At 42.7% G+C, this 20,746-nt stretch overlaps 1 protein-coding gene across 1 annotated transcript in view; it reads right to left on the minus strand.

The window, feature by feature from the left end:
* Positions 1-7,975: 7,975 nt before the first annotated feature.
* Positions 7,976-20,746, minus strand: part of LOC103195143 (guanine nucleotide-binding protein subunit alpha-14) — a 207,174-nt gene continuing 194,403 nt past the window's right edge. The window contains exons 3-7 of the mRNA XM_007938615.1: positions 19,997-20,151; positions 14,553-14,681; positions 11,414-11,543; positions 9,387-9,540; positions 7,976-8,166 (exon numbers count right to left, since the gene is read on the minus strand). Of these exons, the coding sequence (XP_007936806.1) occupies positions 7,976-8,166; positions 9,387-9,540; positions 11,414-11,543; positions 14,553-14,681; positions 19,997-20,151 (759 nt within the window). The remainder of the gene's footprint in view (positions 8,167-9,386; positions 9,541-11,413; positions 11,544-14,552; positions 14,682-19,996; positions 20,152-20,746) is intronic.

Genomic DNA, 20,746 nt, shown 5'->3' on the forward strand with positions numbered 1-20,746 from the left:
TACTCAGTCATCCCTCATCTTAGGAAAGACTTAAAGAAATGATGCCCCATTCAAAAGGAAAGCCCCTCTCAGAACTTTGGAGCCATAGGGATACTTCCTAAAGCCATGGGTTTACTCCATGGGTTCTACTTGTTTTACCTAAGTCGTATTTTTAATAGACTTCTAATTCCAAAGGAATATTCTTGAAGCCTTAACGATACTGACTTTCTGTTCATTGGTAATTTGAAGTCAAATTCCCAGCATCTTAAACACTGTCAGCTATGCTTCAGAACAGATAGCTCCTCTTACTGTAGTACATGTACCTTAAATATGACAGTAACCTGTCTTGTTGGCATTGGGCCTGAGAATTTCTGATTTGCTTTTTCTACGTTTATTCACATGAGAATCCCTTTTCTCAATGTAGAGCTCATCACAACAAAAATCATGGCTACACATTAGTGAAGAATAAGGCCACAGTTTTTTTTCTTGATTTTTGTCTAAGATCTTTCTGTTTAATATTAATCAACTTTTTCAAGTCAGGGGAGTGATTATATGATTATGAACTATGAAGAGAATGTGTCTTATATATAACTATTGAATAATACACAGTATTTGATGCATGGTGTATGTGCTGCCAAATGATTATGAATTGTTTTGGGTACTGAGGACTGTACAGTCAATGGTTGTGAAAATCTTGGGCACCTCAAACCCTTGCTTTGTTGTAAAAGCTAAAATAAACAGCATGCCAGACTGTGACTATATTATTTTCTGGTCAAATCTTGCCTACTATATTTTAATGATTTTCCTCTGATTACAGTAACACATTATGTTTATTACCAATAGTTTCTCCCAGAATGTTTTTCTTTGCTGAACATAAATTGAATCAAAAAAATGACAACTTTCAAACCACATAGTAGTGTGTGTCCCCAAGATTACTTTTTTTGAAAGTAAAATACACATCGTTTCTGTTGCTGAGCTCTTCCCATCTTGCACGTGTCAGAATTAAACCTAAGAGTAGAGGAGGTCAGAAGGCGTGCTTCAGATTGTCCTCCTCTGAGATGCTGCTCTACGGCAGTTCTGTTCAGTGCCATTAGCCAAGTGCCCCATTACCTACTCCATTTCCATGATTTCAGCCTTCTCAGGAAAAGTAGAAATCCATAACGTTACCCTTGGGTGTCCAGTGGCCAAGGAAAAAGGCTAAAAGAGCTTTCTGTCCTGTAGAGGCCAGCAGGAGTGGATTCTGTAACTGGTACATACGCAAAGCCAGCGTGCCTCTTCTTCCTGTTCCCTTTTCAGTAAGAACCTGAAACGGTCCCTTTGCATTCCTTCTCTACCAGTCATCTACCCATCAGCACCTCCCCATCACTCACTCTCTTCCCAGAGTCAAAGGAGCCAAAATATCATAAGCTGTAGTTTAGCACCCATTTTAGAAGGTTATCGAAACAAAAACTAAGAGCAGTAGCATCAGATCACTACATGATGAGTCAGTCTTATTAGCTTAGCATTTTATAGTGTATAGTTGTGTGCTTGATTCATTATTCCATTTTTCTTGGATGTCACAGAGTCCATAATCTTATTGCATTTGAAAAATCTTCCCCAAATTACATTTAACTGTAATCAGTGGCTCTTTGCTTGAGAACTTGAAACTTGTGTTAGTCTTTTGGAAGTTGCTGTGGAATGAGGTGCTGAAGATTGTGTCCTTTCTCTGTATGTATTATTTGTTGTAGCCCAGGTTCTTAATTCTAGCACCTCTTCTATTCTGGCCCATGATTATTATGTGAAGTCCAAAGCAGAGTGTGTCTGTTCTTCTCTAACTCTGCTTCAGAAAACCAGGATCATTAGAAACAGCAGCTTGAATTTCTGGTACAAAAAGAAGTTTGTGATTTCTTTACATTTTCAAAATACTCTTTGAGCCAAAAAGCATATATATTTCAACGGCATCCCCATCACCTTGCAAAATAGTATAATGCTTCTTCCCTAGTGCTAGCAGGCCACTGAGCTGTTTCTGGGCTCAGGTTGGTACAGCTGAGTCATTTCCTGGTCTCCAGGTAATAATTATCACCCAAAGACAGTCCTTCTCTCTTCCATAATCCTAATCTTGTCCTTCTTTCTTCCATAATCCTCATCACCCCAAAACTATCCTGTGGCCTCAAATAAGAAAATTCCCTTAAACTTAAATATTGTCTTTTCTGTCATAATTCTCTCCCTTCTTTTTTCTGATAATTAGTAGCAGTTACATCCCAATGAGTATCTGTGCACCTAGTTTATCTTTTAAAAACATGCTGCAGAGTGGTGCCCTATCCCTGTCTGGTAAAAAAATAAAAATACTAACTCAATGCCAGATTTTCTTCATCTTAGTTATCCAGTCATCAGTGCCCACATTAGTTCATCCTTCACACTCTTCCCAGTGCTCTCTGCATAGGCCTCTGTGTTAAAAAGATTGGAACAAGGTATTGGCTCAGTTTCCCTGTAGGAATGGAAAGTGTGTGTGAAATACACTGAAAGTGGAAATAGTCAACACGATTCAGGGAAATTAGGTTGGGTTCCAAGGCTATTGCGTTGTACCTTTTTATGAACCCAAATTGTCAAGGACAGTGTTGTTCAAACCATAGGTCTTCACCCCTTAGTGGGTTGTGAAATCAGTTTAACAGTTCAAGACCAGCATTTTCAAAAAGTAGAATAAAAGGAGAAAAATACCAGGTGGCACTGCAAATAACAAGGAGTTCCTGAAATGCTGTTTCAGTTATATATTATGTATAGTGAGTCGCAGTGTAAAATGTGATTTCCTGTTGCAATTACAGTTTTCTGGTGTTCCATGCCATTGCTCTAGGAGGCTTGGGTCACCCAGTGATTGTGGGAACTCTCTGTGAAGCCTGACCTCAGGTACGAGCAGAGATCACAGCTCAGGCACAGCCGGGTTGTGAGCATTGTCTTTTTCTTTAGAGTGAGAAGATAGTTCTATTTTGGTTTACAGAATGTTTTCCTTTCCTGGTGTTTACAGATAGCCTCATTCAGTAGGACCAGAAAAACACAGAAAAATAAGGTTCAAAAACATTTCCCCAGAAAGGCCACAGAATTTCATGTAACTAGATTTATTTCAGCTCCTTTCCCACTAACAGTTTGACTAGTTCGGGGCAGGTGTTCTGCTTTTGAGTACGTTGAATTTGCTGTATCTTCCTTTTGGCTGATTTACCTACCATACAGGTGCCAGAGACCTTAAAAATGGGGACTCTATGTAGGGCACTGTCTTATAGGGCCAAAAACTCATTCTCTGGGGGGTGCTATACAAATGTCAATACAATTTATCTGGAAATAATTGGATCTCTTCATTTCTTTAACATCCATGCAGAAAATTTAGATAATCTGCATTCCTTATGCAGGATTCCATACAGAATTCAGCAAATCTGGTTTTTGTGGTGCTATTCAGAATCACATATGCTCCTTTACAGACTAAAACTCTCCTGCCTAATCCTTTGACGTATACTTCTAAGCGCCTTACTGCTAATGCTAATTGGGTTAGCATTAATCACTTAAAGTTTTATGATTCTCATAATCTATTTTCGTTCCTTAACTAATACAGCTATTAGTACAAACTTTTTCTCAGGCCTTTTTTCTTTCTTCCATAATTAGTCTAAAGTACTGTTTGCTTTAGGCTTGTGCTAAGAGCAGGCCAGCACATTCACTGAGAAGACAGATACTGGATCCTTCCTACGCCATTACAAACCTCATTCATGTTTCTTTAGTTGAAACCTTTTTCAATTTATTCCTCTTTTGTAAAATAAATAGTTTCATGTCTCATTAAAAGAAAATTTTTTCAGGATTATGGATTAGTTCTTTTTAATACACCATTCTGATATTTTCAGAAAAAAATTTAGTTACCCAAAGGGCTACCCAAGAAATGTAACTTCATTTTATATACGTTGATGTGAATGTATAAGTTTTTATTAATTTATACAAATACCAAGTATTTATCGTTTATCACATACAATGATACACATCAAACTGTTAACCTGAAAATTCCTGTGTCCATTGCCATTAATTTATTATTGCTCTGATAACTTGATAATGTGTCCCTTCATTAATGAAGTCTTTGTTAACAAGAATCCCTGTGAAGTATAATAAAAAAGGGTAACAGTCAGAAGTGTACTTAAAATATAACATGTTGGAAAACCCCAACATTTCTTTGTTAAGCCATTATACTGTCAGTGTTGCTTTGATTACCCAAAAATTGCCAGTTCTTGGGCTGAAAAACATTGATGTAAAAATGAAGCCTGGATTGCACTGAAATGTTCTTAATGTTAGCTGCTTTATAGCCACATTCAAACTGTTAGAAACTGTATCTGGAACTTGTTGCAAGGTCAGCTAGATTGTTAAAAGACTTTTAAAAAGGAACTTCTGTGTATGTTACTGTGTATTACATATAAAAATGAATTTTTCAGGGAATGTGCACTTTAAAAATCCTTCTCTTAATTTTTGTAGTGATCAGATAGTCTGTGCTTCTTTGGAATGCTTATTCTTTGGTGAAATACAGTCACTGGTGGGGGTAATTAGTTTTTTAAGTATCACTTTCTGCATCACTTTTAGATTTCCTACACCTCTTACGTGGGCTCCTGGCTGAGTTGCCTGTTAACACAAACACAGTATCTGCCTCTCTTTTCTGTATTTGATAAAATAATTTATAAACATAATGTTTGCAGTGACGTTCTTGTCTTTTTTCCTTCTGAAAATTCATTGGCCTCGCTTGCTGATAATGACTTTTCTCTAAATATTGATAATTTCTAGGTATAGGTAGATTTGGATTGCATGGTAAGATGACTTCCCAGTCTAATCATGTATATCTTTTCCAAATGAATTGAGTCAAATAAAGATTTCTGATCTTCAACCTGTCTCTTCTTTAGTTATTGGAAAGAACTAGGAGGATTACCGATAGCCTTCCCTCGCCTATCTAAAATACCCCTTGGTGGCCTTAGTACGTGGGGATATCTAATAGATTGGCCAGTGTCTTGAGCTTCAGTCAAAGCTGACAGCATGCCAGCCAAGCATTATCAGTGCTGACTAAAACCTTAAGTGGTAATACTTACTAAATTCTTAAGAACCAAGAGTGTGCCTGTCAACCTTAGAAACTGCAAATGAAACCCTCTTTCTGAGGATGGAAGGGGTGTATTTTGAAAGAGGGACTCAGGGAGAGCCTTCTACTTGCAGGATCAGTAGTGGCAGGGTAATTAATCCACCTTTCATAGTGGAGAAGGAGCTCTGGTGGCATGGTGGTCAAAGCACTCAGCAGTTCCAACCTGCCAGACACTGCACAGGAGAAAGATGAGGCAGTCTGTTTCTGTAAAGGTTTATAGCCTTGGCAATGCTATGGGCAGTTCTACTATGTCCTAAAAAGGGTCATTATGAGTCAGAATCGACTTGATGGCAGGGGGTTTTGTTTGTTTGTTAGTTTGGATAATGGAGAGTTCAGCCTTTCCACGTGTCATGGGAATATTACCACCTTTGTTAATGATTTATTTGATAGCCTGCCTATAACTAGAAATGTTTAAAAACCATCATTTTCTTGTATGCTTTGTCAGCCTGAGATAAAATTAAAAATAACCTAGCAACTGGTACACCATGCGATCTTCAGCCTATACAACTATGAGACCAGAAGAACTAGATGGTGCCCGGCTACCACTGTCAACCACTCAGAATGGGATCTATGTAGCAGATCCTGGATAAAGAGGGAGAACAATGTGGAACAAAAAATCATTTGGAAAAAAAAGGGGGGGGGGACCAGGTTTGTTGGTCTGGTGGAGCCTGGTGGAACCACTGAGATTATGGCCCCTAGCTGCCCTTCAGGGCTGGAATTGAACCCACACCTGTGGCTTCCAGCCAAACAAAAGACAGGCATATGAGTTGAACATTTACCTGAGGTAGATAGACTTCTTGGAGAGAACAATGATGAGAGAAAAAAGGGCTGCTTATGCATAGGGAGACAGCTCGGGGCAGGAACGCACGGAGGGATAGACACAGGGAAGAGGTAACTATGGGGAGGAAGTAGAAGGGGAGCTGTTGCATTGGGGTAAATTATAGTCAATGTCATGAGACAGTGTGTGTGTGAACTGTATGGAAAGTGAATTTGCTCTGTAAATTTTCACCCAAATCACAATTTAAAAAAAAAAGTCTAAAAAAAATAAAATAACGGTAGTGCAATATTAGAAAGTACTTGGAATAAAAAGCAAAATTCCACATTTTTCAATATCTGATTATTGAGTCAGCCGAGCCCTTTTTCATGTGTTAATTGTCTAACCAGAACCAGTTCAAAACCTTTAGCCTATTGGGGCAGGAAGAGTGTTTCTTATTGTTGTCACTGTTTGCTACGTTTCTAGATATTCTGAAGAGCATGTCCCCCATCTCTTTGTTCTCCTGTGCAAAAATCTTGGCTATTCCTGGACCTTTACTATGCTACGTAATTGTTAGCTTCAGTGTGTCAAGTTCCATGAAAACTTTTGCTCTTGCATTCATCTCTTGAGTGAGGATTACTTTTTAAAGCTTAATGTCACTATGGGAGACTCATTAGATATAAGCATAATTCCTGTCTTTTCCATCATTGATGCTCGTCTGTTCTTTAATAGTTTCACACTTGGAATTATACCAACTGAATGAGAATCTGACAGTCCACTAACTGGCTGATATAAAGGCACACTGCAACTGTTAGAATGATGTCATGTTGTTCCATAACATGTTGTAGAGTAATTTGAGATAAATCTCTTAAGTGCATGTGTATACACACACACAGATGAGTATGTATATGTATGTGCATGCACACCTGCAAACAGAAAGCAGCAACAGAACTCTAGGGCCTTTAGTTTGAAGCACTCCCTACTTCCAGGAGATTCTGTCTGTGCTTTACAGAACCAGCTATTAAGAGATCATGTCTCAAAAAGAGAAAATTTAGGCAAGTGTCTTATTTATTGACTCTTTTGGTGACAGCATATGACCTTAGGAGAAGAACTATCAATCAACCGTGAGCCCAAAGAAACACAACATAATTCAATGCTAATGTAATTGTATATTCTTAATCTCAGAAAAGCAGTTTACATAGTTCAAACATAACAAATCTGTGAGTGCCATTAGAGTGCTGGCAGGGGCACATAATGTTCATTAAACAATTTGGACTTTGAGCCATTTCATAAGTTTACAAGACCTGGTCATATCCACGGAATATATATGTATGTATATACATGCATACATATATGTACACACACACATACATACACACTCATTTTCACCAATATAAATATAATATGCAATCTAGAACCCATCTTCCATATGTCAGTCTTGGCTTCATGATGATAAAATTGTGTCAAAATTAAGTTAAATGTACTGACTTATTCATTAATTTGACTTAGAAAGTTAACACAAAAGGAACCAAGTGTTTTAAAAAATCTTTGGTAGCATGTTAAAGAAGTCATACTTCAGCGTAATAAGAGAAAAAAACCTCAATTCAGAATGTCTCTAAATTGCAAAATTTAATAAAAAGCTTCAAACCCATTAACATTCTTTAAAATAAAAAAAAGTCACTCAAATTAATCCCTTAGAGATCTTAAGGCATGCATGATCTATAAATTAACAGGCCCCTTTGAGTAAAAGCTGTTACATGATTTTTAATGGTTATTATTAAACATACTTAAAATAATAATAAAAAATACACAATAAATCACAGTCACTTCTCAAAATCCTATAAAATACCAAATTCAAAAATTACACAGAAGTTTGCAGCCAAAAGTCAGGAAAAGAACTAGAAAAACAATTTGAGAATAAAGGCTTTAAAAAGGCTTTGGTAAACTCCAATCTCTTCCAAGTTGCATCACTCATCTCTGTCCTGTGTTCTTCATGACATACGTGCCACCTGGCACAGTGGGCTGGGTCAGGTGATGTCAGAGCTTTTGCAAATAAAACAGGAGGAGCTGCTAAATCGTTTCTTCAGTTATGGAGGAGGAGTGGGCAGCGGGTTTTAAACTAGGTTGAATTCCCTCAGATTGATTTGTAGAATTGTGTCTTTAACGGCAGCAAACACAAAGCGGATATTCTCTGTATCTGTGGCACATGTGAAGTGGGAATAGATGACTTTCTCCTTGTCAGGATTCTGATCTTGATAAAGCTTCAGGATAAAGTCTCTGGCAGCTTTGACATCCTGTTTTGGTCCTAGTTACAAGTTCAATGAGAAGAATAAAGAAGAATGATACTGACTCACCATGGTGTGTGCTCATCAGAATTATGTTTAATGTACCCTTGTTCTCATTTGAAGGAGCCCTGGTGGTGTAGTGGTTAAGTGCTCAGCTTCTCACTGAAAGGTCAGTGGTTCAAACACACCAGCCTCTCCATGGGAGAAAAAAGTGGCTGTCTGCTTTCATAAAGATTAGCAGCTTTAGCAACCCTGTGGGGCAGTTCTACTCTGCCCTGTAGGGTCCATATCAGTCAGAATCAACTTGACACCAATGGATTTGCTTTTTTTTCTTTGTTCCCGTTCTCTTTACTTGAATTATCTTACTTTTTTTCCCCTATGGTAGAGTTTGCCTGAGACATTATTTTTATTGTACCTCATTATGAATCCATAAAATAGCAATTTTAAGTGTCCACTGGTACTTGAAATTTGTACATGAAAATGATTTGTTTAAAAACAGTGACCCAATTTAACTTTTCTGATTTGGACTGTTTTTGAAGAGAGGGCCAGCCAGAAGTGAGCTAGGAGAGGAAAAAGGAAGAATGTGGGTACTTACATTAGTAGGCACCGAAGTCTGATTTTAAAGCCTGGGGCTCGTTACTACAGTGCCATTGTTGTTAATTAGGGCATCAGCTCTCCTGCCTTGGATAAGTATATAAAGAACTTCAGTGTCTGCCTGGTGTCTGATAAAGGAGAGATGCCACACCTCAACCTAAGTAAGAAGTGTCAGGCGCTCTGACTGCCCTGGGAAGGCAAAGATAAACCAGGCACTGTCCCTGCTCTCAAGCAGCTGACTGGAGAGACACCTGAGAGAACCCACAATATTCCATACACAGTGTGGTGGGGCCGAGCAAGAGTAGGTCAGCCCAGCACAAAGGAGGCACATAATGCCAAACAGAAGGTCAGGAAGGCATCCCAAAGAAGATGCCCATGCTGGCTCTTGGAGAATAAAAGTGGAGTTAGCCAAGAGAGCTGGCAAGAATATTTCAAACATTGGAAGAGGCATGCGTGGTGGTGCTGAGGGGCACACATACGTGGTGGGGAGCAGCTGGAGCTTTGATTCAAAGGTGGGGAACAGTGAGAGACTGTTAGAGGCACGTCACTGAGGCCTTTAGGGCCTGTGTTAAGAACTTTGCATTGATGCAGGGAGATCAACAAGACGGGCACAGAAATACTGTCAAGAAGATGGGTACCTGCTTACCTTTGTATTCTGGGAAATAGCTAATGAGATGAGAGTACATGATTTTCTCTTCCAGAAGATCTTTTTTATTTAAGAACAGAATCACGGAGGAGTTCAGAAACCACGGGTAGGTAATAATGGTTTTAAATAAGGCTTTGCTCTCTTCCATGCGGTTCTGAGGGAGAAAACAAGGGACTTTCAATAAAATAGGAAGAAAAGAAGTAATTTGGAAGCAATATACCAAATCGGTGGTTCCATCTATCCACTCCTCTCTCACCTAGCTAGCTGCAGTCTCTGTGTCTCTGCCCTTGCTGATGCTGGTGGGCATGAAGGCACCATGGACCCCAGGCCACCTGCTTCTATTTCCTCCCCATACCCCTCTTCTCATTAATCATGCCTGCCTACTGCCTCCTGGGTCTCCTACACAGGTGTCCTCTCCCTCTAGCCCGAAATCAACAGGTAAAGAAAGGAGCAAAACTTTTGTGCAACTTGGATAAAGAAGGTTTATAACCATATTTGACAAAAGTTTTCTGTGTCACGTAATTATTGGAATTACCAAGTGAGGAGGTTTGAAGCTTCACATCTGACAGCCCCACTTTAATTGGGTGTGGTCTTCCAGACTGAAAGTTAGGAGTCAGGTGGTGATGAGAGGCAGGAAAGCACCTCCAGCAGTGAGTGCCAGGCACTGGCAAGGAAGGGAACCAGGGCTACAGACCCTTCTCTGGGCCATACTCTACACGCATGTAAGACGGAAAAGCTCTCCCAGGGGAAAAGTGTCCCCATTTCAAAGGACGAGCAAACTATTATTCAAAAAATTTTAAACTTTCCCAAGCTTCTATGGTAGTGGGACCTGATGAAGGTTATGTAGAAGGACAGTAATCATTTCTAAGCATTAGACATGAACAATAAAATACTGAATGCTCCTAAGTTGGGGAGTGCATACAGGACATATACCAATCTTATCTGGTGATAACTGTTCTAAGTATTTCAAGGCTCAGCATGCCCACTCCACAGGGACCAGTCATAAATCTTTACACCTACTCCTCACGGACTATCTCGTTACCCATGACGCATTTACAACAATACGAAAAAATCTACTCTCTGACAATTTTGTGTGTTACAATGTACATATATGGGCAGTAACGAATGCAAGGTAAAAGTAACGCAGGCTGTGATAGTTAAGGTTATGTGTCAACTTGGCTGGGTCATGACTCTTAGTGGTTTGACAGTTATGTAACGATGTAATCTGGAAGTCATGTAATGATGTAGTCATCCTCCATTTTGTGATTGGATATGGTCATCCTCCATTTTTGCATAAGGCAGACTTTTGCATAATGGCCTGGTAGTTAGAACTTCACGGTGTCGATAAGGGAAGAGAAGTGTATTTCCCTACACTCTGAGACACCCTGGCTCCTTCTGCCTCTCAACACATTTTTTAACTAAGATCCAGGATTTATTACCAGATTATCACTGGAACTGCCTTGTTTTTAGAACTTCTTTAAAATTTATTATGTCCTTATCAAAATGTTCTCCAAGGAATTACAATATGTGAAAACACAGTTCCTCTACAGCATGCTGAGTGGATCTGACACTTACATACAGCCAGGAGAGAAAAATCTCAAATGCCAGCCACTTAATTTTTCCCCAAATACTTTGTGATTTTTATGAGAGGAGAAAATGTTTAATTTCTAAGCATATCAGACTGAGGTATCAGCCCCTTGTGCACCAGACTAATCTTCTGAGTTTCCTGAGAAATGTCACAAAGTAATTCCTGAGACAAATTGGGAGCTAATTTTTCATATTGATAACTAGATGTCTTTGCTTTTGAAGATATCCCCACTTGGAAGGGCTGAACTGTAGCTGAGATTTCTGTTCTGTGCACAGTGACACAAGCAAATGGGTTAATCCTCCACTAATTGGCTAATGGAGCTGGGCTCCTCCGAGAAGAGCCTGCTCTCAAGAAGTACAAGGTACGATTTGTTTGTCGTTACTGCCTGATCCTGGACAGAGCCCTTTATTGCTTTCCTTTTGTGCCCCAGCGAGCATACCTCATTGTGACACTCAGCGAGGACCTGGTCATATTCACTCAAAGCAACTAAGAAAATAATGGAAGTGACACTTTCAAAGCAGTGAATCCATTTCCGTCTTTCAGATCGCTGGCCACCGACATCCACCATCCTGTTTAATAGTAACACAGAAGATCACTCAGATTGGAATGCATGACTCTGGGGAGGAAAGGTGGTGGATCATTGTACCGTGGAACCTGGTGCTCTTGGACATCCTCAATCGTTTTTCAGAGTGAAAAAGGGTTGTGAGATGAAAACATTTGAGCACCACTGCTTTAAGCAATGAGGAATCCCTGGATGCTTCCAACAAGGGAGTCACAAAATAGAAATGAAGGTTGGAAGGCAGATGTGGCACCAACTCAGGGGGGCCTGCCTGGGGAGACTGGGTAGGAAGGCGCTGCAGTAGCCCAGCAGAAAGCACACCATCCACGTAGGTTTTGCTTCGATCACCATGGAGTCCAGAACACTGGGCACGAGAAGCAGAAAGGCAAGTAGTCTTCCAGGTCAGCCAAGCTTCCTTCTAACCCTGGGTCCCCTCTTGTTTCCATGGATACTCTAACTTATCCTCAAATTCCTTCTGCCTTAGCTACTGGCACCTCTTTTCCTATAGAGACTATAGTACCTTCCATTCATCAGGAAAATCCAAAGCCTTCCCCTGTGTCTTTGGAAAGATTGGAGCCCCTGGGTGGTGCAAATGGTGAACATGCTTGGATGCTGACTGAAAGACTGGCGGTTCACGTCTACCCAGGGGCGTCTGAGTAGAAAGGACTGGCAATGTTCTTCCAAAAAATCAGCCATTGAGAAGCCTACAGTTCAAACTCCAACACACAGCATCACCATGAGTTGGGATGGACTCCATGGCAAGTGGTTTTTTGGAAGGACTTTCAGAGACCCATATCCCAGAGATCCCAAGCCCAAATGCCTCAGGGATCAAACCATTTGCATGAATGGGTCAAGGTGGCCTTTCCTACGTAGAGAAGCATGAACTACATGAGGGCTAGAGACCCCTTCAGAAGGGAGGGGTACTACTAAAAACCAGGCTCATAGTACCAGATCTTCCAACTTTTCCAAAGAAACCAGAAATCAAATGCTTTAAGTGAAGCACCCCAAATGTTAAATGTTGGCTCAAAAAATTTTACAACATTGAATTGGCCAAAAGAACACAGCAACGGGCCAGATAACAGCCCACACACTGCCAAGGCATGCCCTCTGTGACAGACGCATTCCTGAAGACCCTAGACTAGTGGTTAGGATGAGGCCCACAGCCCACCCCCAGAACTGCCGTCAGAAAGGTGCTGGGAAGAAAAGCAAAGCTCCCGCCCTTGAAGCTTATCATGTAGGGACAGCCAAACCTGCAATGGCACAAGTGCCCAGTCCTGCTTCACAGGGAGCAAGAGGGAGGGAGCTGGAAAAGGAAAACGGAATGGTCAAGAGGTTGGGCTTGAAGAAGCCATTCCAAGGGACTCAGTTTCAAAGATCAACATTCCTCAGCTGGAAAGATCCCCTGGGAGAGGTGCTTTGTGCTATAACATGGTATGTGTCGTTGCTGGAGGACGTTGAACTTGTGAACCAGACACTGGAAAGTAACATGAAGCTCACTCATCAAAGCTCAAGAAAGACAAGAAAAAAATGTAAAAACTTCTCTTTTGTTTTTAACCTTGGGACACCTTGTGAGAGGTTTTGGAAGTTGCACACACTAATTGACTCTGAAAGCTTTAGATAAACTCATGGGCGCACAGGCAGGGGGCTGCCCTCAGAATCAGGCAGTGCTCACACCAAGGCTGAAAACCGAGGCTGAAAACCCACAGGCTGCGCCAGAGGCTCCGCCAGCCGCACAGTTCTCCATTTGCACTGAGGTGTATGTGTGGAGGGTACAGACTGGGCCTAGCTAGATATGAGAGGAGTGGACTCTTGTTGTCTCAACTGGAAAAGTATGTATAATAATCATTAGTAGGAGGGACAAGGGAAATAGTGGATAAAAATGCACTTTGAAGTTTGCAATGTTATACATATATAGAGAGAGAGAGAGAAAGAGAGAGAGAGAGGAGCTCTGGTAGCATAGTGCCTAAGTCACTTGACTGCTCACCAGAAGGCTGGCGGTTCAAACCTACCAGCCACTCCTCAGAAGGAAGGTTGGGCAATCCTACTTCTGTAGTGATACTGCCTTGAAACCCAAGGAGGGGTCGCTATGAGTCAGGGCCGACTCAACGGCAAACAAAAACAACAACAAATATATATATATATATATATATATATAAAATATCCTTATTATTATTTGCTATAATTAAATGAACTCTGGTGGCTAAGTGCCTAAGGCATCTGACTGCTAACCAGAAGGCTGGTGGTTCAAACCCACCAGCCACTCCTTGGAGGAAAGATTGGGCAATCTACTTTCATAGAGATACCACCTCAGAAACCCAAGGAAGGGTCACAATGAGTTGGAACTGATTTGACAGCAGTGAGTTTGGTTTTTTTGGTTTGACAATTAACTGAGGTTATCCTAAAGGTGCTTTTTATATTCATACATTTTCACATAGCTCTAAGTAATGTGCATATGAGTGTGTGTATTTTGCATCAATTTTTAGTTTTATTTTTTTTTAAAGACAAATCTTGGGGAAAGAAGTAGAGGGAAGATAAATGGTATTCCTTTTTTAGAGAAAAGACATCAGTAGTCAAATCAGTTATAGGTTACAGAAGTATGTGTGTGTATGTGTGTGTCTATGTGTTTTGCACATAAAAATTATTGCAGACATACGTAAGGACACTCTTGTTCTCTAATAGGAATAGAAAAGTGAGTTCCCCTACATTCTAGGACTTGAGATGCACTACGATCCTAAACAGCCTAAGACAGAGAGAGTCATCCTCCCCTTAAACACATAGCCCCTATTTAGGAACAAACACAAGTTATTTAAATATCCATTTGGGAAAGGGGTGTTGCTGATGGTTGCACAACACGGTCACTTAAAAACGGTTAAAATGGTAAATATTTTGTTACTTACATTTTACCACAACACATTTTTTAAAAAAAGCAATTGTAAGGGGAAAAAAAAAAATCCCCATTTGGGAACGTCCAAGCCTGGTAGAAAAATTCTTAATGGGTTGTTCTGGGAGACCGTCTTACCGAAAGATGATGTTTTCCAAGTCAAAAGGATATTCAATGATGCCAGTTGTGGGCACTCGGACCCGAAGCACATCTTGCTGTGTTGGCACAAAGGAAGGCATGGCGATTCGGTCAATGTCCGTCAGGTAACTGGGATGCAGAGAGAGAGAAGGGAGAGATGTCTGTCTTATAAAAGGGAAGTCAGCCCAGGCTCCCAGTGAGTCACAGGTTCACTGAGCCCATCACTGGATCCTGCTTGAGAGCCAGCTCCTGGCCAGGCCCCTCCACTCCTCCTGTGACTGCTCTGAAGACAATATGAATGAGAAGCACTGTCATGAGGCTTCTGGGAAATCTACAGATCTTTCCACGTCTTCCTCCATGTGCTAAACTGGGCCCAATCACAATCTATATGGCTGGCAGGAAGAAGGAGGGGCTGGGAGGAATAGGATGTTGGCGATGGCTCCCTCTGACTTCCCATTTGTCCCTCTCCTTCCAACCCTTCTCCCTCCCATGTGCTGTCATCCAAAAACATTATAATAATGTGGATGCTGTTCTGTAATGCTTTTGCTCAATGAGCTAGAGCTTCCAAGAATAATAAACCAAAACAAACACAAAAAAACCAAACCCACTGCCATTGAGTCAATTCCTTCTAATAGTGACCTCTGTCAGGTTTCTGAGTCTGTAAATCTTTACAGAAGTGGATTGCCTCATCTTCCTCCTGTGAAGTAACTGGTAGGTTCAAACTACCGACCTTCTGGTTAGCAGTCCACTGCCTTACCCACAGTGCCAACAGAGCTCCAAGATAATAGATAGGCATAAAACAGGCAAAGGAGAAACTTTTAAAATAACAACCACCACAAAAAGACTTTTCCTGTTAAAGACACTGGGACGTGATGAATGTAACTAATTCCACTGAACTGTACATGTGAAAAAAATGTTGAACTGGCAAATGTTTTGCTATATGTATTTTTACTCCAATAAAACAAAAAAAAAAAAGTGATTTGTTACTTGTAATAGTACTAATTGTTACTGAGTCAGATCTGACTCATAGCGACCCCTCCTTGGTTTTCTGAGGCAGTATCACTACGGAAGTAGATTGCCCAACCTTCCTTCTGAGGAGTGGTGGGTGGGTTTCAACCGCCAGCCTTCTGGTTAGCCTTAGGCACTATGCCACAAATTTTGAAAATATCAGAGTGGGTTTGAGCTTCTCTCTCTAGTATTTCTCCCACACATTTGTTTTCTGATTTCCTTTTATAAGTGAAAAAAAGAAGGGTGGAGTTATCATAGCCCCCCTGGGGCTTGTGCCAAACTCCAGGGTCCCATGAGAGCAGGTCCCTGTGTGACTATCACTAACATGTGAGCCCGGATGTAGAGGGGAGCAGCCCAGCATTGCTCCGGGGCAGTCGGAGGAAGGACAACTACTGAGAGAACATCACATTTGAAATGAGACTTGAGGAAGGCGTAAGATTTCTGGAGGTCAAGTTGTGAGATGGGCTTTGTGGGCTGGGGACCCAGCAGAAACAAAGAACAGGAGATGGGAATAAAAGTGGGGGGTTATTGAGGGAGAGCAAGCAGGCTGGCTCTACTGGAGCATTGTGTACAACAGAGGATGGTGGAAGGCAGCAGGTAAGCCTAGAAAAGTTGGCTGTGCCACATGAAAATGGGGTAAGGCTTGTATTTAATTCTCTCCCTAAATTCAAGAAAGATGAGCACAATGCTGTCCTTAAGAAAGAGGCATGCTGCTGCTGGAATTCTAGAACAATGGGAGCAGAGAGGTTGGGAGGCCAGTCTAAGAAGGCCTGATGGTGGGTGTGGTGGTAGGAAGAGGAGCTCTGGTGGCGTAGTGCCTAAGGCATTTGAATGCTAACCAGAAGGCTGGCAGTTCAAACCCACTAGCCCCTCCCCAGAAGGAAGACTGGGCAATCTATTTCTGTAGAGATGTTGTTAATGTGCCGTCGAGTCGGACCCGACTCATAGCGACCTTCCTCCTTGGGTTTCCGAGGCAGTATCACTAGGTTGGGCAATCCTACTTCCGCAGTGATACTGCCTCAGAAACCCAAGGAGGGGTCGCTATGAGTCGGGGCCAACTCGATGGCAAACAACAACATCACTACGGAAGTAGATTGCCCAACCTTCCTTCCGAGGGGTGGCTGGTGGGTTTGAACCTCCAGCCTTCTGGTTAGCAGTCAAGTGCCTTAGGCACTACGCTACCAGAGGTCCTACTGCCTTGGAAATCCAAGGACAGGTTGCTATGAGTCGGATCCGACTTAACAGCAGGGAGTTTGGTTTTATTGGTTTGCTGAGGTAGAAGGAGTCCCAGGATGGTACAAATGGTTAATGTGCTCAGCTGCTAAACAGAAGGTTGGAGGTTCAGGTCCACTCGAGGCACCTTGGAAGAAAGGCCTGGAGATCTACTTCCCAAAAAAACAGCTACTGAAACCCTCCGAAGCACAGCTCTACTCTGATGTGCACGGAGTCGCCATGACTCAGCATCAACTGGATCGCAACTGTTTGTTTTTTTAAATTTTGCTGAAGTAGAAAGATGGTTCCAGGAAAATCATCCCTCCTCATTACATCCTTCCTTTCTACCAGCAGATTCACATCAGTTTAAAACATTCTTCCTTCTATAAGGAAGGCTCTGGCTTCCATCTCCCGTTTTCTGACTCTACTTTGCCCATCTCTTCCTTGCTTGCCTCAATGTAAAGAGAGAACTCATTGGGATTGGAAATTGGGAGCCACAGGGTTGAAGTGGAATCAAGGCTGCTTAAAACTTGTATGTGAATCCCTGACTGTTAAGGATGCCTTCAGATTCCAGTCAATGAGTTCCAAGTCTGTCCACTCTAAGCCTTGTGGGCTGTCTCCCAGCACTCTGAATTACACAGACCAGGGCTTCTCACCTCAGCAGAGTGGCACTTGTGGACAGATAATTCCCTGTTGGGGCTGCCCTGTGCTTTGTAGATGTTCAGCAGCATCTCTGGCCTCTGTCCACTAGATGTCAGTATCACCTATCCATTGTGATGACAAGGTCTCCAGACACTGACAAATGCCCCGGGTAAGGGGGGGTCTCCAGACACTGACAAATGCCCCGGGTAAGGGGGGGTCTCCAGACACTGACAAATGCCCCGGGTAAGGGGGGGTCTCCAGACACTGACAAATGCCCCGGGTAAGGGGGGGTCTCCAGACACTGACAAATGCCCCGGGTAAGGGGGAGGGGTTGCAAAATCACCTGCAGTTGAGAACCCCTGATCTACACTGAGGAAAAGGAGCGCTGGCGGCATAGTGCCTAAGGCATTTGACTGCTAACCAGAAGGTCAGGAACGAGTGCCTAATGTCTCACCAGTTCAGAAGGCTGGACAATTGTCCAATTATGTTACTTTTTCTGTCCCACCTCTGTCCACCACCCTAGCCACTCCTTATATCCCTCTCAAGGTTCATGCCCAATTTTTAAGGCATTGAATCCTACATCAGTTCTGGTGGGTATTTTCCAAGTAGATCTACATCAATCCCCAGCAAATCGCACCAGGCTGCCTCAGGGAAGGGCCAGCAAAGGAGCAGATGCCTCAGCCAACTCTGAGATGTCCTGGCCTCACCAGGCTTTCAAAGCTGCCTTGGGACACTTCCCTCCATCTCTTTTCTGTGCTGACCCAGCACTTTATCAGAACCTTCTTTTCTCTCCTTGTCCTGCCTTGATGTGCTCGTGCATCTAAGTGCTCCACTAGTCAGATTGGCTCGGCCAATCAAGACTAATGGCGTCAAACATTTCAGCCTGGGACAAGTGCCAAGGGAAGGCCAGTCAAACAGCGGGAGGTAATATTTCCAGTTTCCTCTTTTGTCCACCGCCTTGTGCAGACGCTGAGGTGAAGCCCCTGCCTGAAGCGAGCTCACGGGGCTGGCTTGAGAGAAGGGATGGGGCTGGGAAGGGATTTCAGAGCCCCCAGAGGATGGACGGTGCTATGGGGCGAGGGAGACACAGCTGAGCTGTCTAAGTCAGAATCACTGACCCTTCAAGGCAGGCTTGTGATCAAACTGTTTGCCTAGTAACCTGGCTGACAGAGGCACTGCTTCAGGAAATTCTTAAGAAAATGAAATTCTGTGATCTCTATGGGGTAGTTTGCATGCAGGAGAGTCTATTTCTTTTTATCTTAAGGAATTAACGATTGAAAACAAAACTAGAGCTTCCTGTATCCAAAATGTAGTGTGTAGGCCTTAGCAGCAGGGCGTCGGTGGTTCAGGGGCAGAATTCTCGCTTTCCACGGGGGCGATCCGGGTTTGATTCCCAGGCAATGCATCTCCTGCACGGCCACCAGCCGTCAGTCACTGGAGGTCTGCATGTTGCTTTGATGGTGAAAAGGTTGCAGCAGAGCTTCCAGACTAAGATGGATTAGAAAAGTCTGGGCATCTATTTCCAAAAATCAGTCAATGTGACCCTATGGATCACAACAGTGCGACCTGCGACAACCAATCATAGGGAAGGCGCAGCACCAGGCTGCGTTTCGTTCCATTGTATGGGGCCCATGAGTCAGGGGTGACTGCACAGGCAGCAAACAAGGGCCTTAGCACTAAAAATAAATAAATAATGAACAAAGCAAGCACTTTATGTGCTGGGCGTGAGATACCTATCATTTCCACTAGAGGGCAGCACCAGATCAGCAGCCGGGAGGTCTACTACCTCCTGAGGGTCTAGACTGATTTTTAGGACAACTGGACTTACTGTCTTCTGACCAAGAAGCTAGAGAGGCAGAGAGATGGAGAGGAGAGCTGGGAGCCAGGAGCAGATGCACTCCCTGTTTAAATCATATCATTTCAAAAATCCAACTGAGATCAATCCCACTAAGGGTAACTCAATTTGGTTGGGCTTTTCCTTGGAAATGGGAGTCTTAGAACATGGTGAGGAAAGGCGGATGGCGGCGTGGGGTGGGATCTGCGGACCCACGGGCTGACAGAAGGCGTTTAGAAGGTGGTATGCAGAGTGCTCCTCTTCCATGCAGGAGATCTGGGTTCGATTCCCAGTCAGTGCACCTCTGTGCAGCCACCATCGTCTGTTAGTGGACGTTTTCATGTGGCTCTAATGCTGAACAGATTTCAGTGGTGTTTCCACACTTACATAGACTAGGAAGAAAGGCCTGACAATCTTCTTCTGAAAGTTATCCAATATAAACCCTGTGAATTACAATAGCGCATTGTCTGATCGACCACCGATCATGGGATGGCACAGGCCAGGCAGCTTGTCGTTCTGTTTCCATGAGTTAGCTGGAAGCCAGTCCAACAGCACCCAACAACAACCAGATGGGGCACCAGGAAAGAGGCGGACATAGAAAATCAAGGAGATGGTGCCACTGTTCAAAGTATTGTCAGTGAGCAGCCTCCTTTTAACAAGCAGCTTCCCAGCCCCAGCGTGAAGCTCCTTTGAAGGCCGGCCATGGGTGCCCTCCAGACAGCAGCCCGGCCCGTGCCTCTGTACTCACTATTTGGTGGAATCGGACAGCTGGTACTCCCTCCTGCGGTCATAGCACTCCTGGATTCCAGGGTCCTTCCAGAGCTGTTTGATGGCCTCTACATGGGTCCTGGATAATGCTGACACTTTGTCCACTTCCACTTCTTTGATGATCTGGGCATTTTCCTACTCAAAAGAAAAAAAAAAATAGAGAACTTTCCATTAGGCAAAGGGGAAGGAAGCCACCATATGTGGGACTGGATCTCTGGATGAGGGAGGAGGAGTCCAGGTGCTGGTGTGTGGTGGATATCCTCGGAGGGGCTGCTCAGCTCTGAGCAGAGTGACAGGCACAGCCCAAGAGCTGCACCCTCTGTCCCCACAGTGCCCTGGGGCCACCTTCCCCAGCATTCAAAGCCCAGTCCTGGAGAGAGAAACTTGAACCATCACCCATTATCAACAAATGAATTCCTTATTAACATACTAGTCATTTGAATGTCTGTGTAGCCAACAGAGCAATTTAAAATAACCATTGTTATCAGAGTCTACCCTCCCACCTCCACCTCCATGCAGTAGAGAATTGAATAACAGTAATCAATAATAACACCAACTAAAAGTCACCTGCTTTTTATTATCATCATGTGTCTTTCCTAGTGGGGGGACAAGTCCCATGCACCCCCTCAGAGTATGCCTCTGATTAATAATATTATTATATTTATTATTGCCATGATTATTAAATAATTAATGCTCTACATTATTGCTCTATTATTACAGTATTTATTGA

Source organism: Orycteropus afer, unplaced genomic scaffold (assembly GCF_000298275.1).
Source record: "Orycteropus afer afer isolate SDZICR_OR568_19922 unplaced genomic scaffold, OryAfe1.0 scaffold00005, whole genome shotgun sequence".
Lineage (NCBI taxonomy): Eukaryota > Metazoa > Chordata > Mammalia > Tubulidentata > Orycteropodidae > Orycteropus > Orycteropus afer.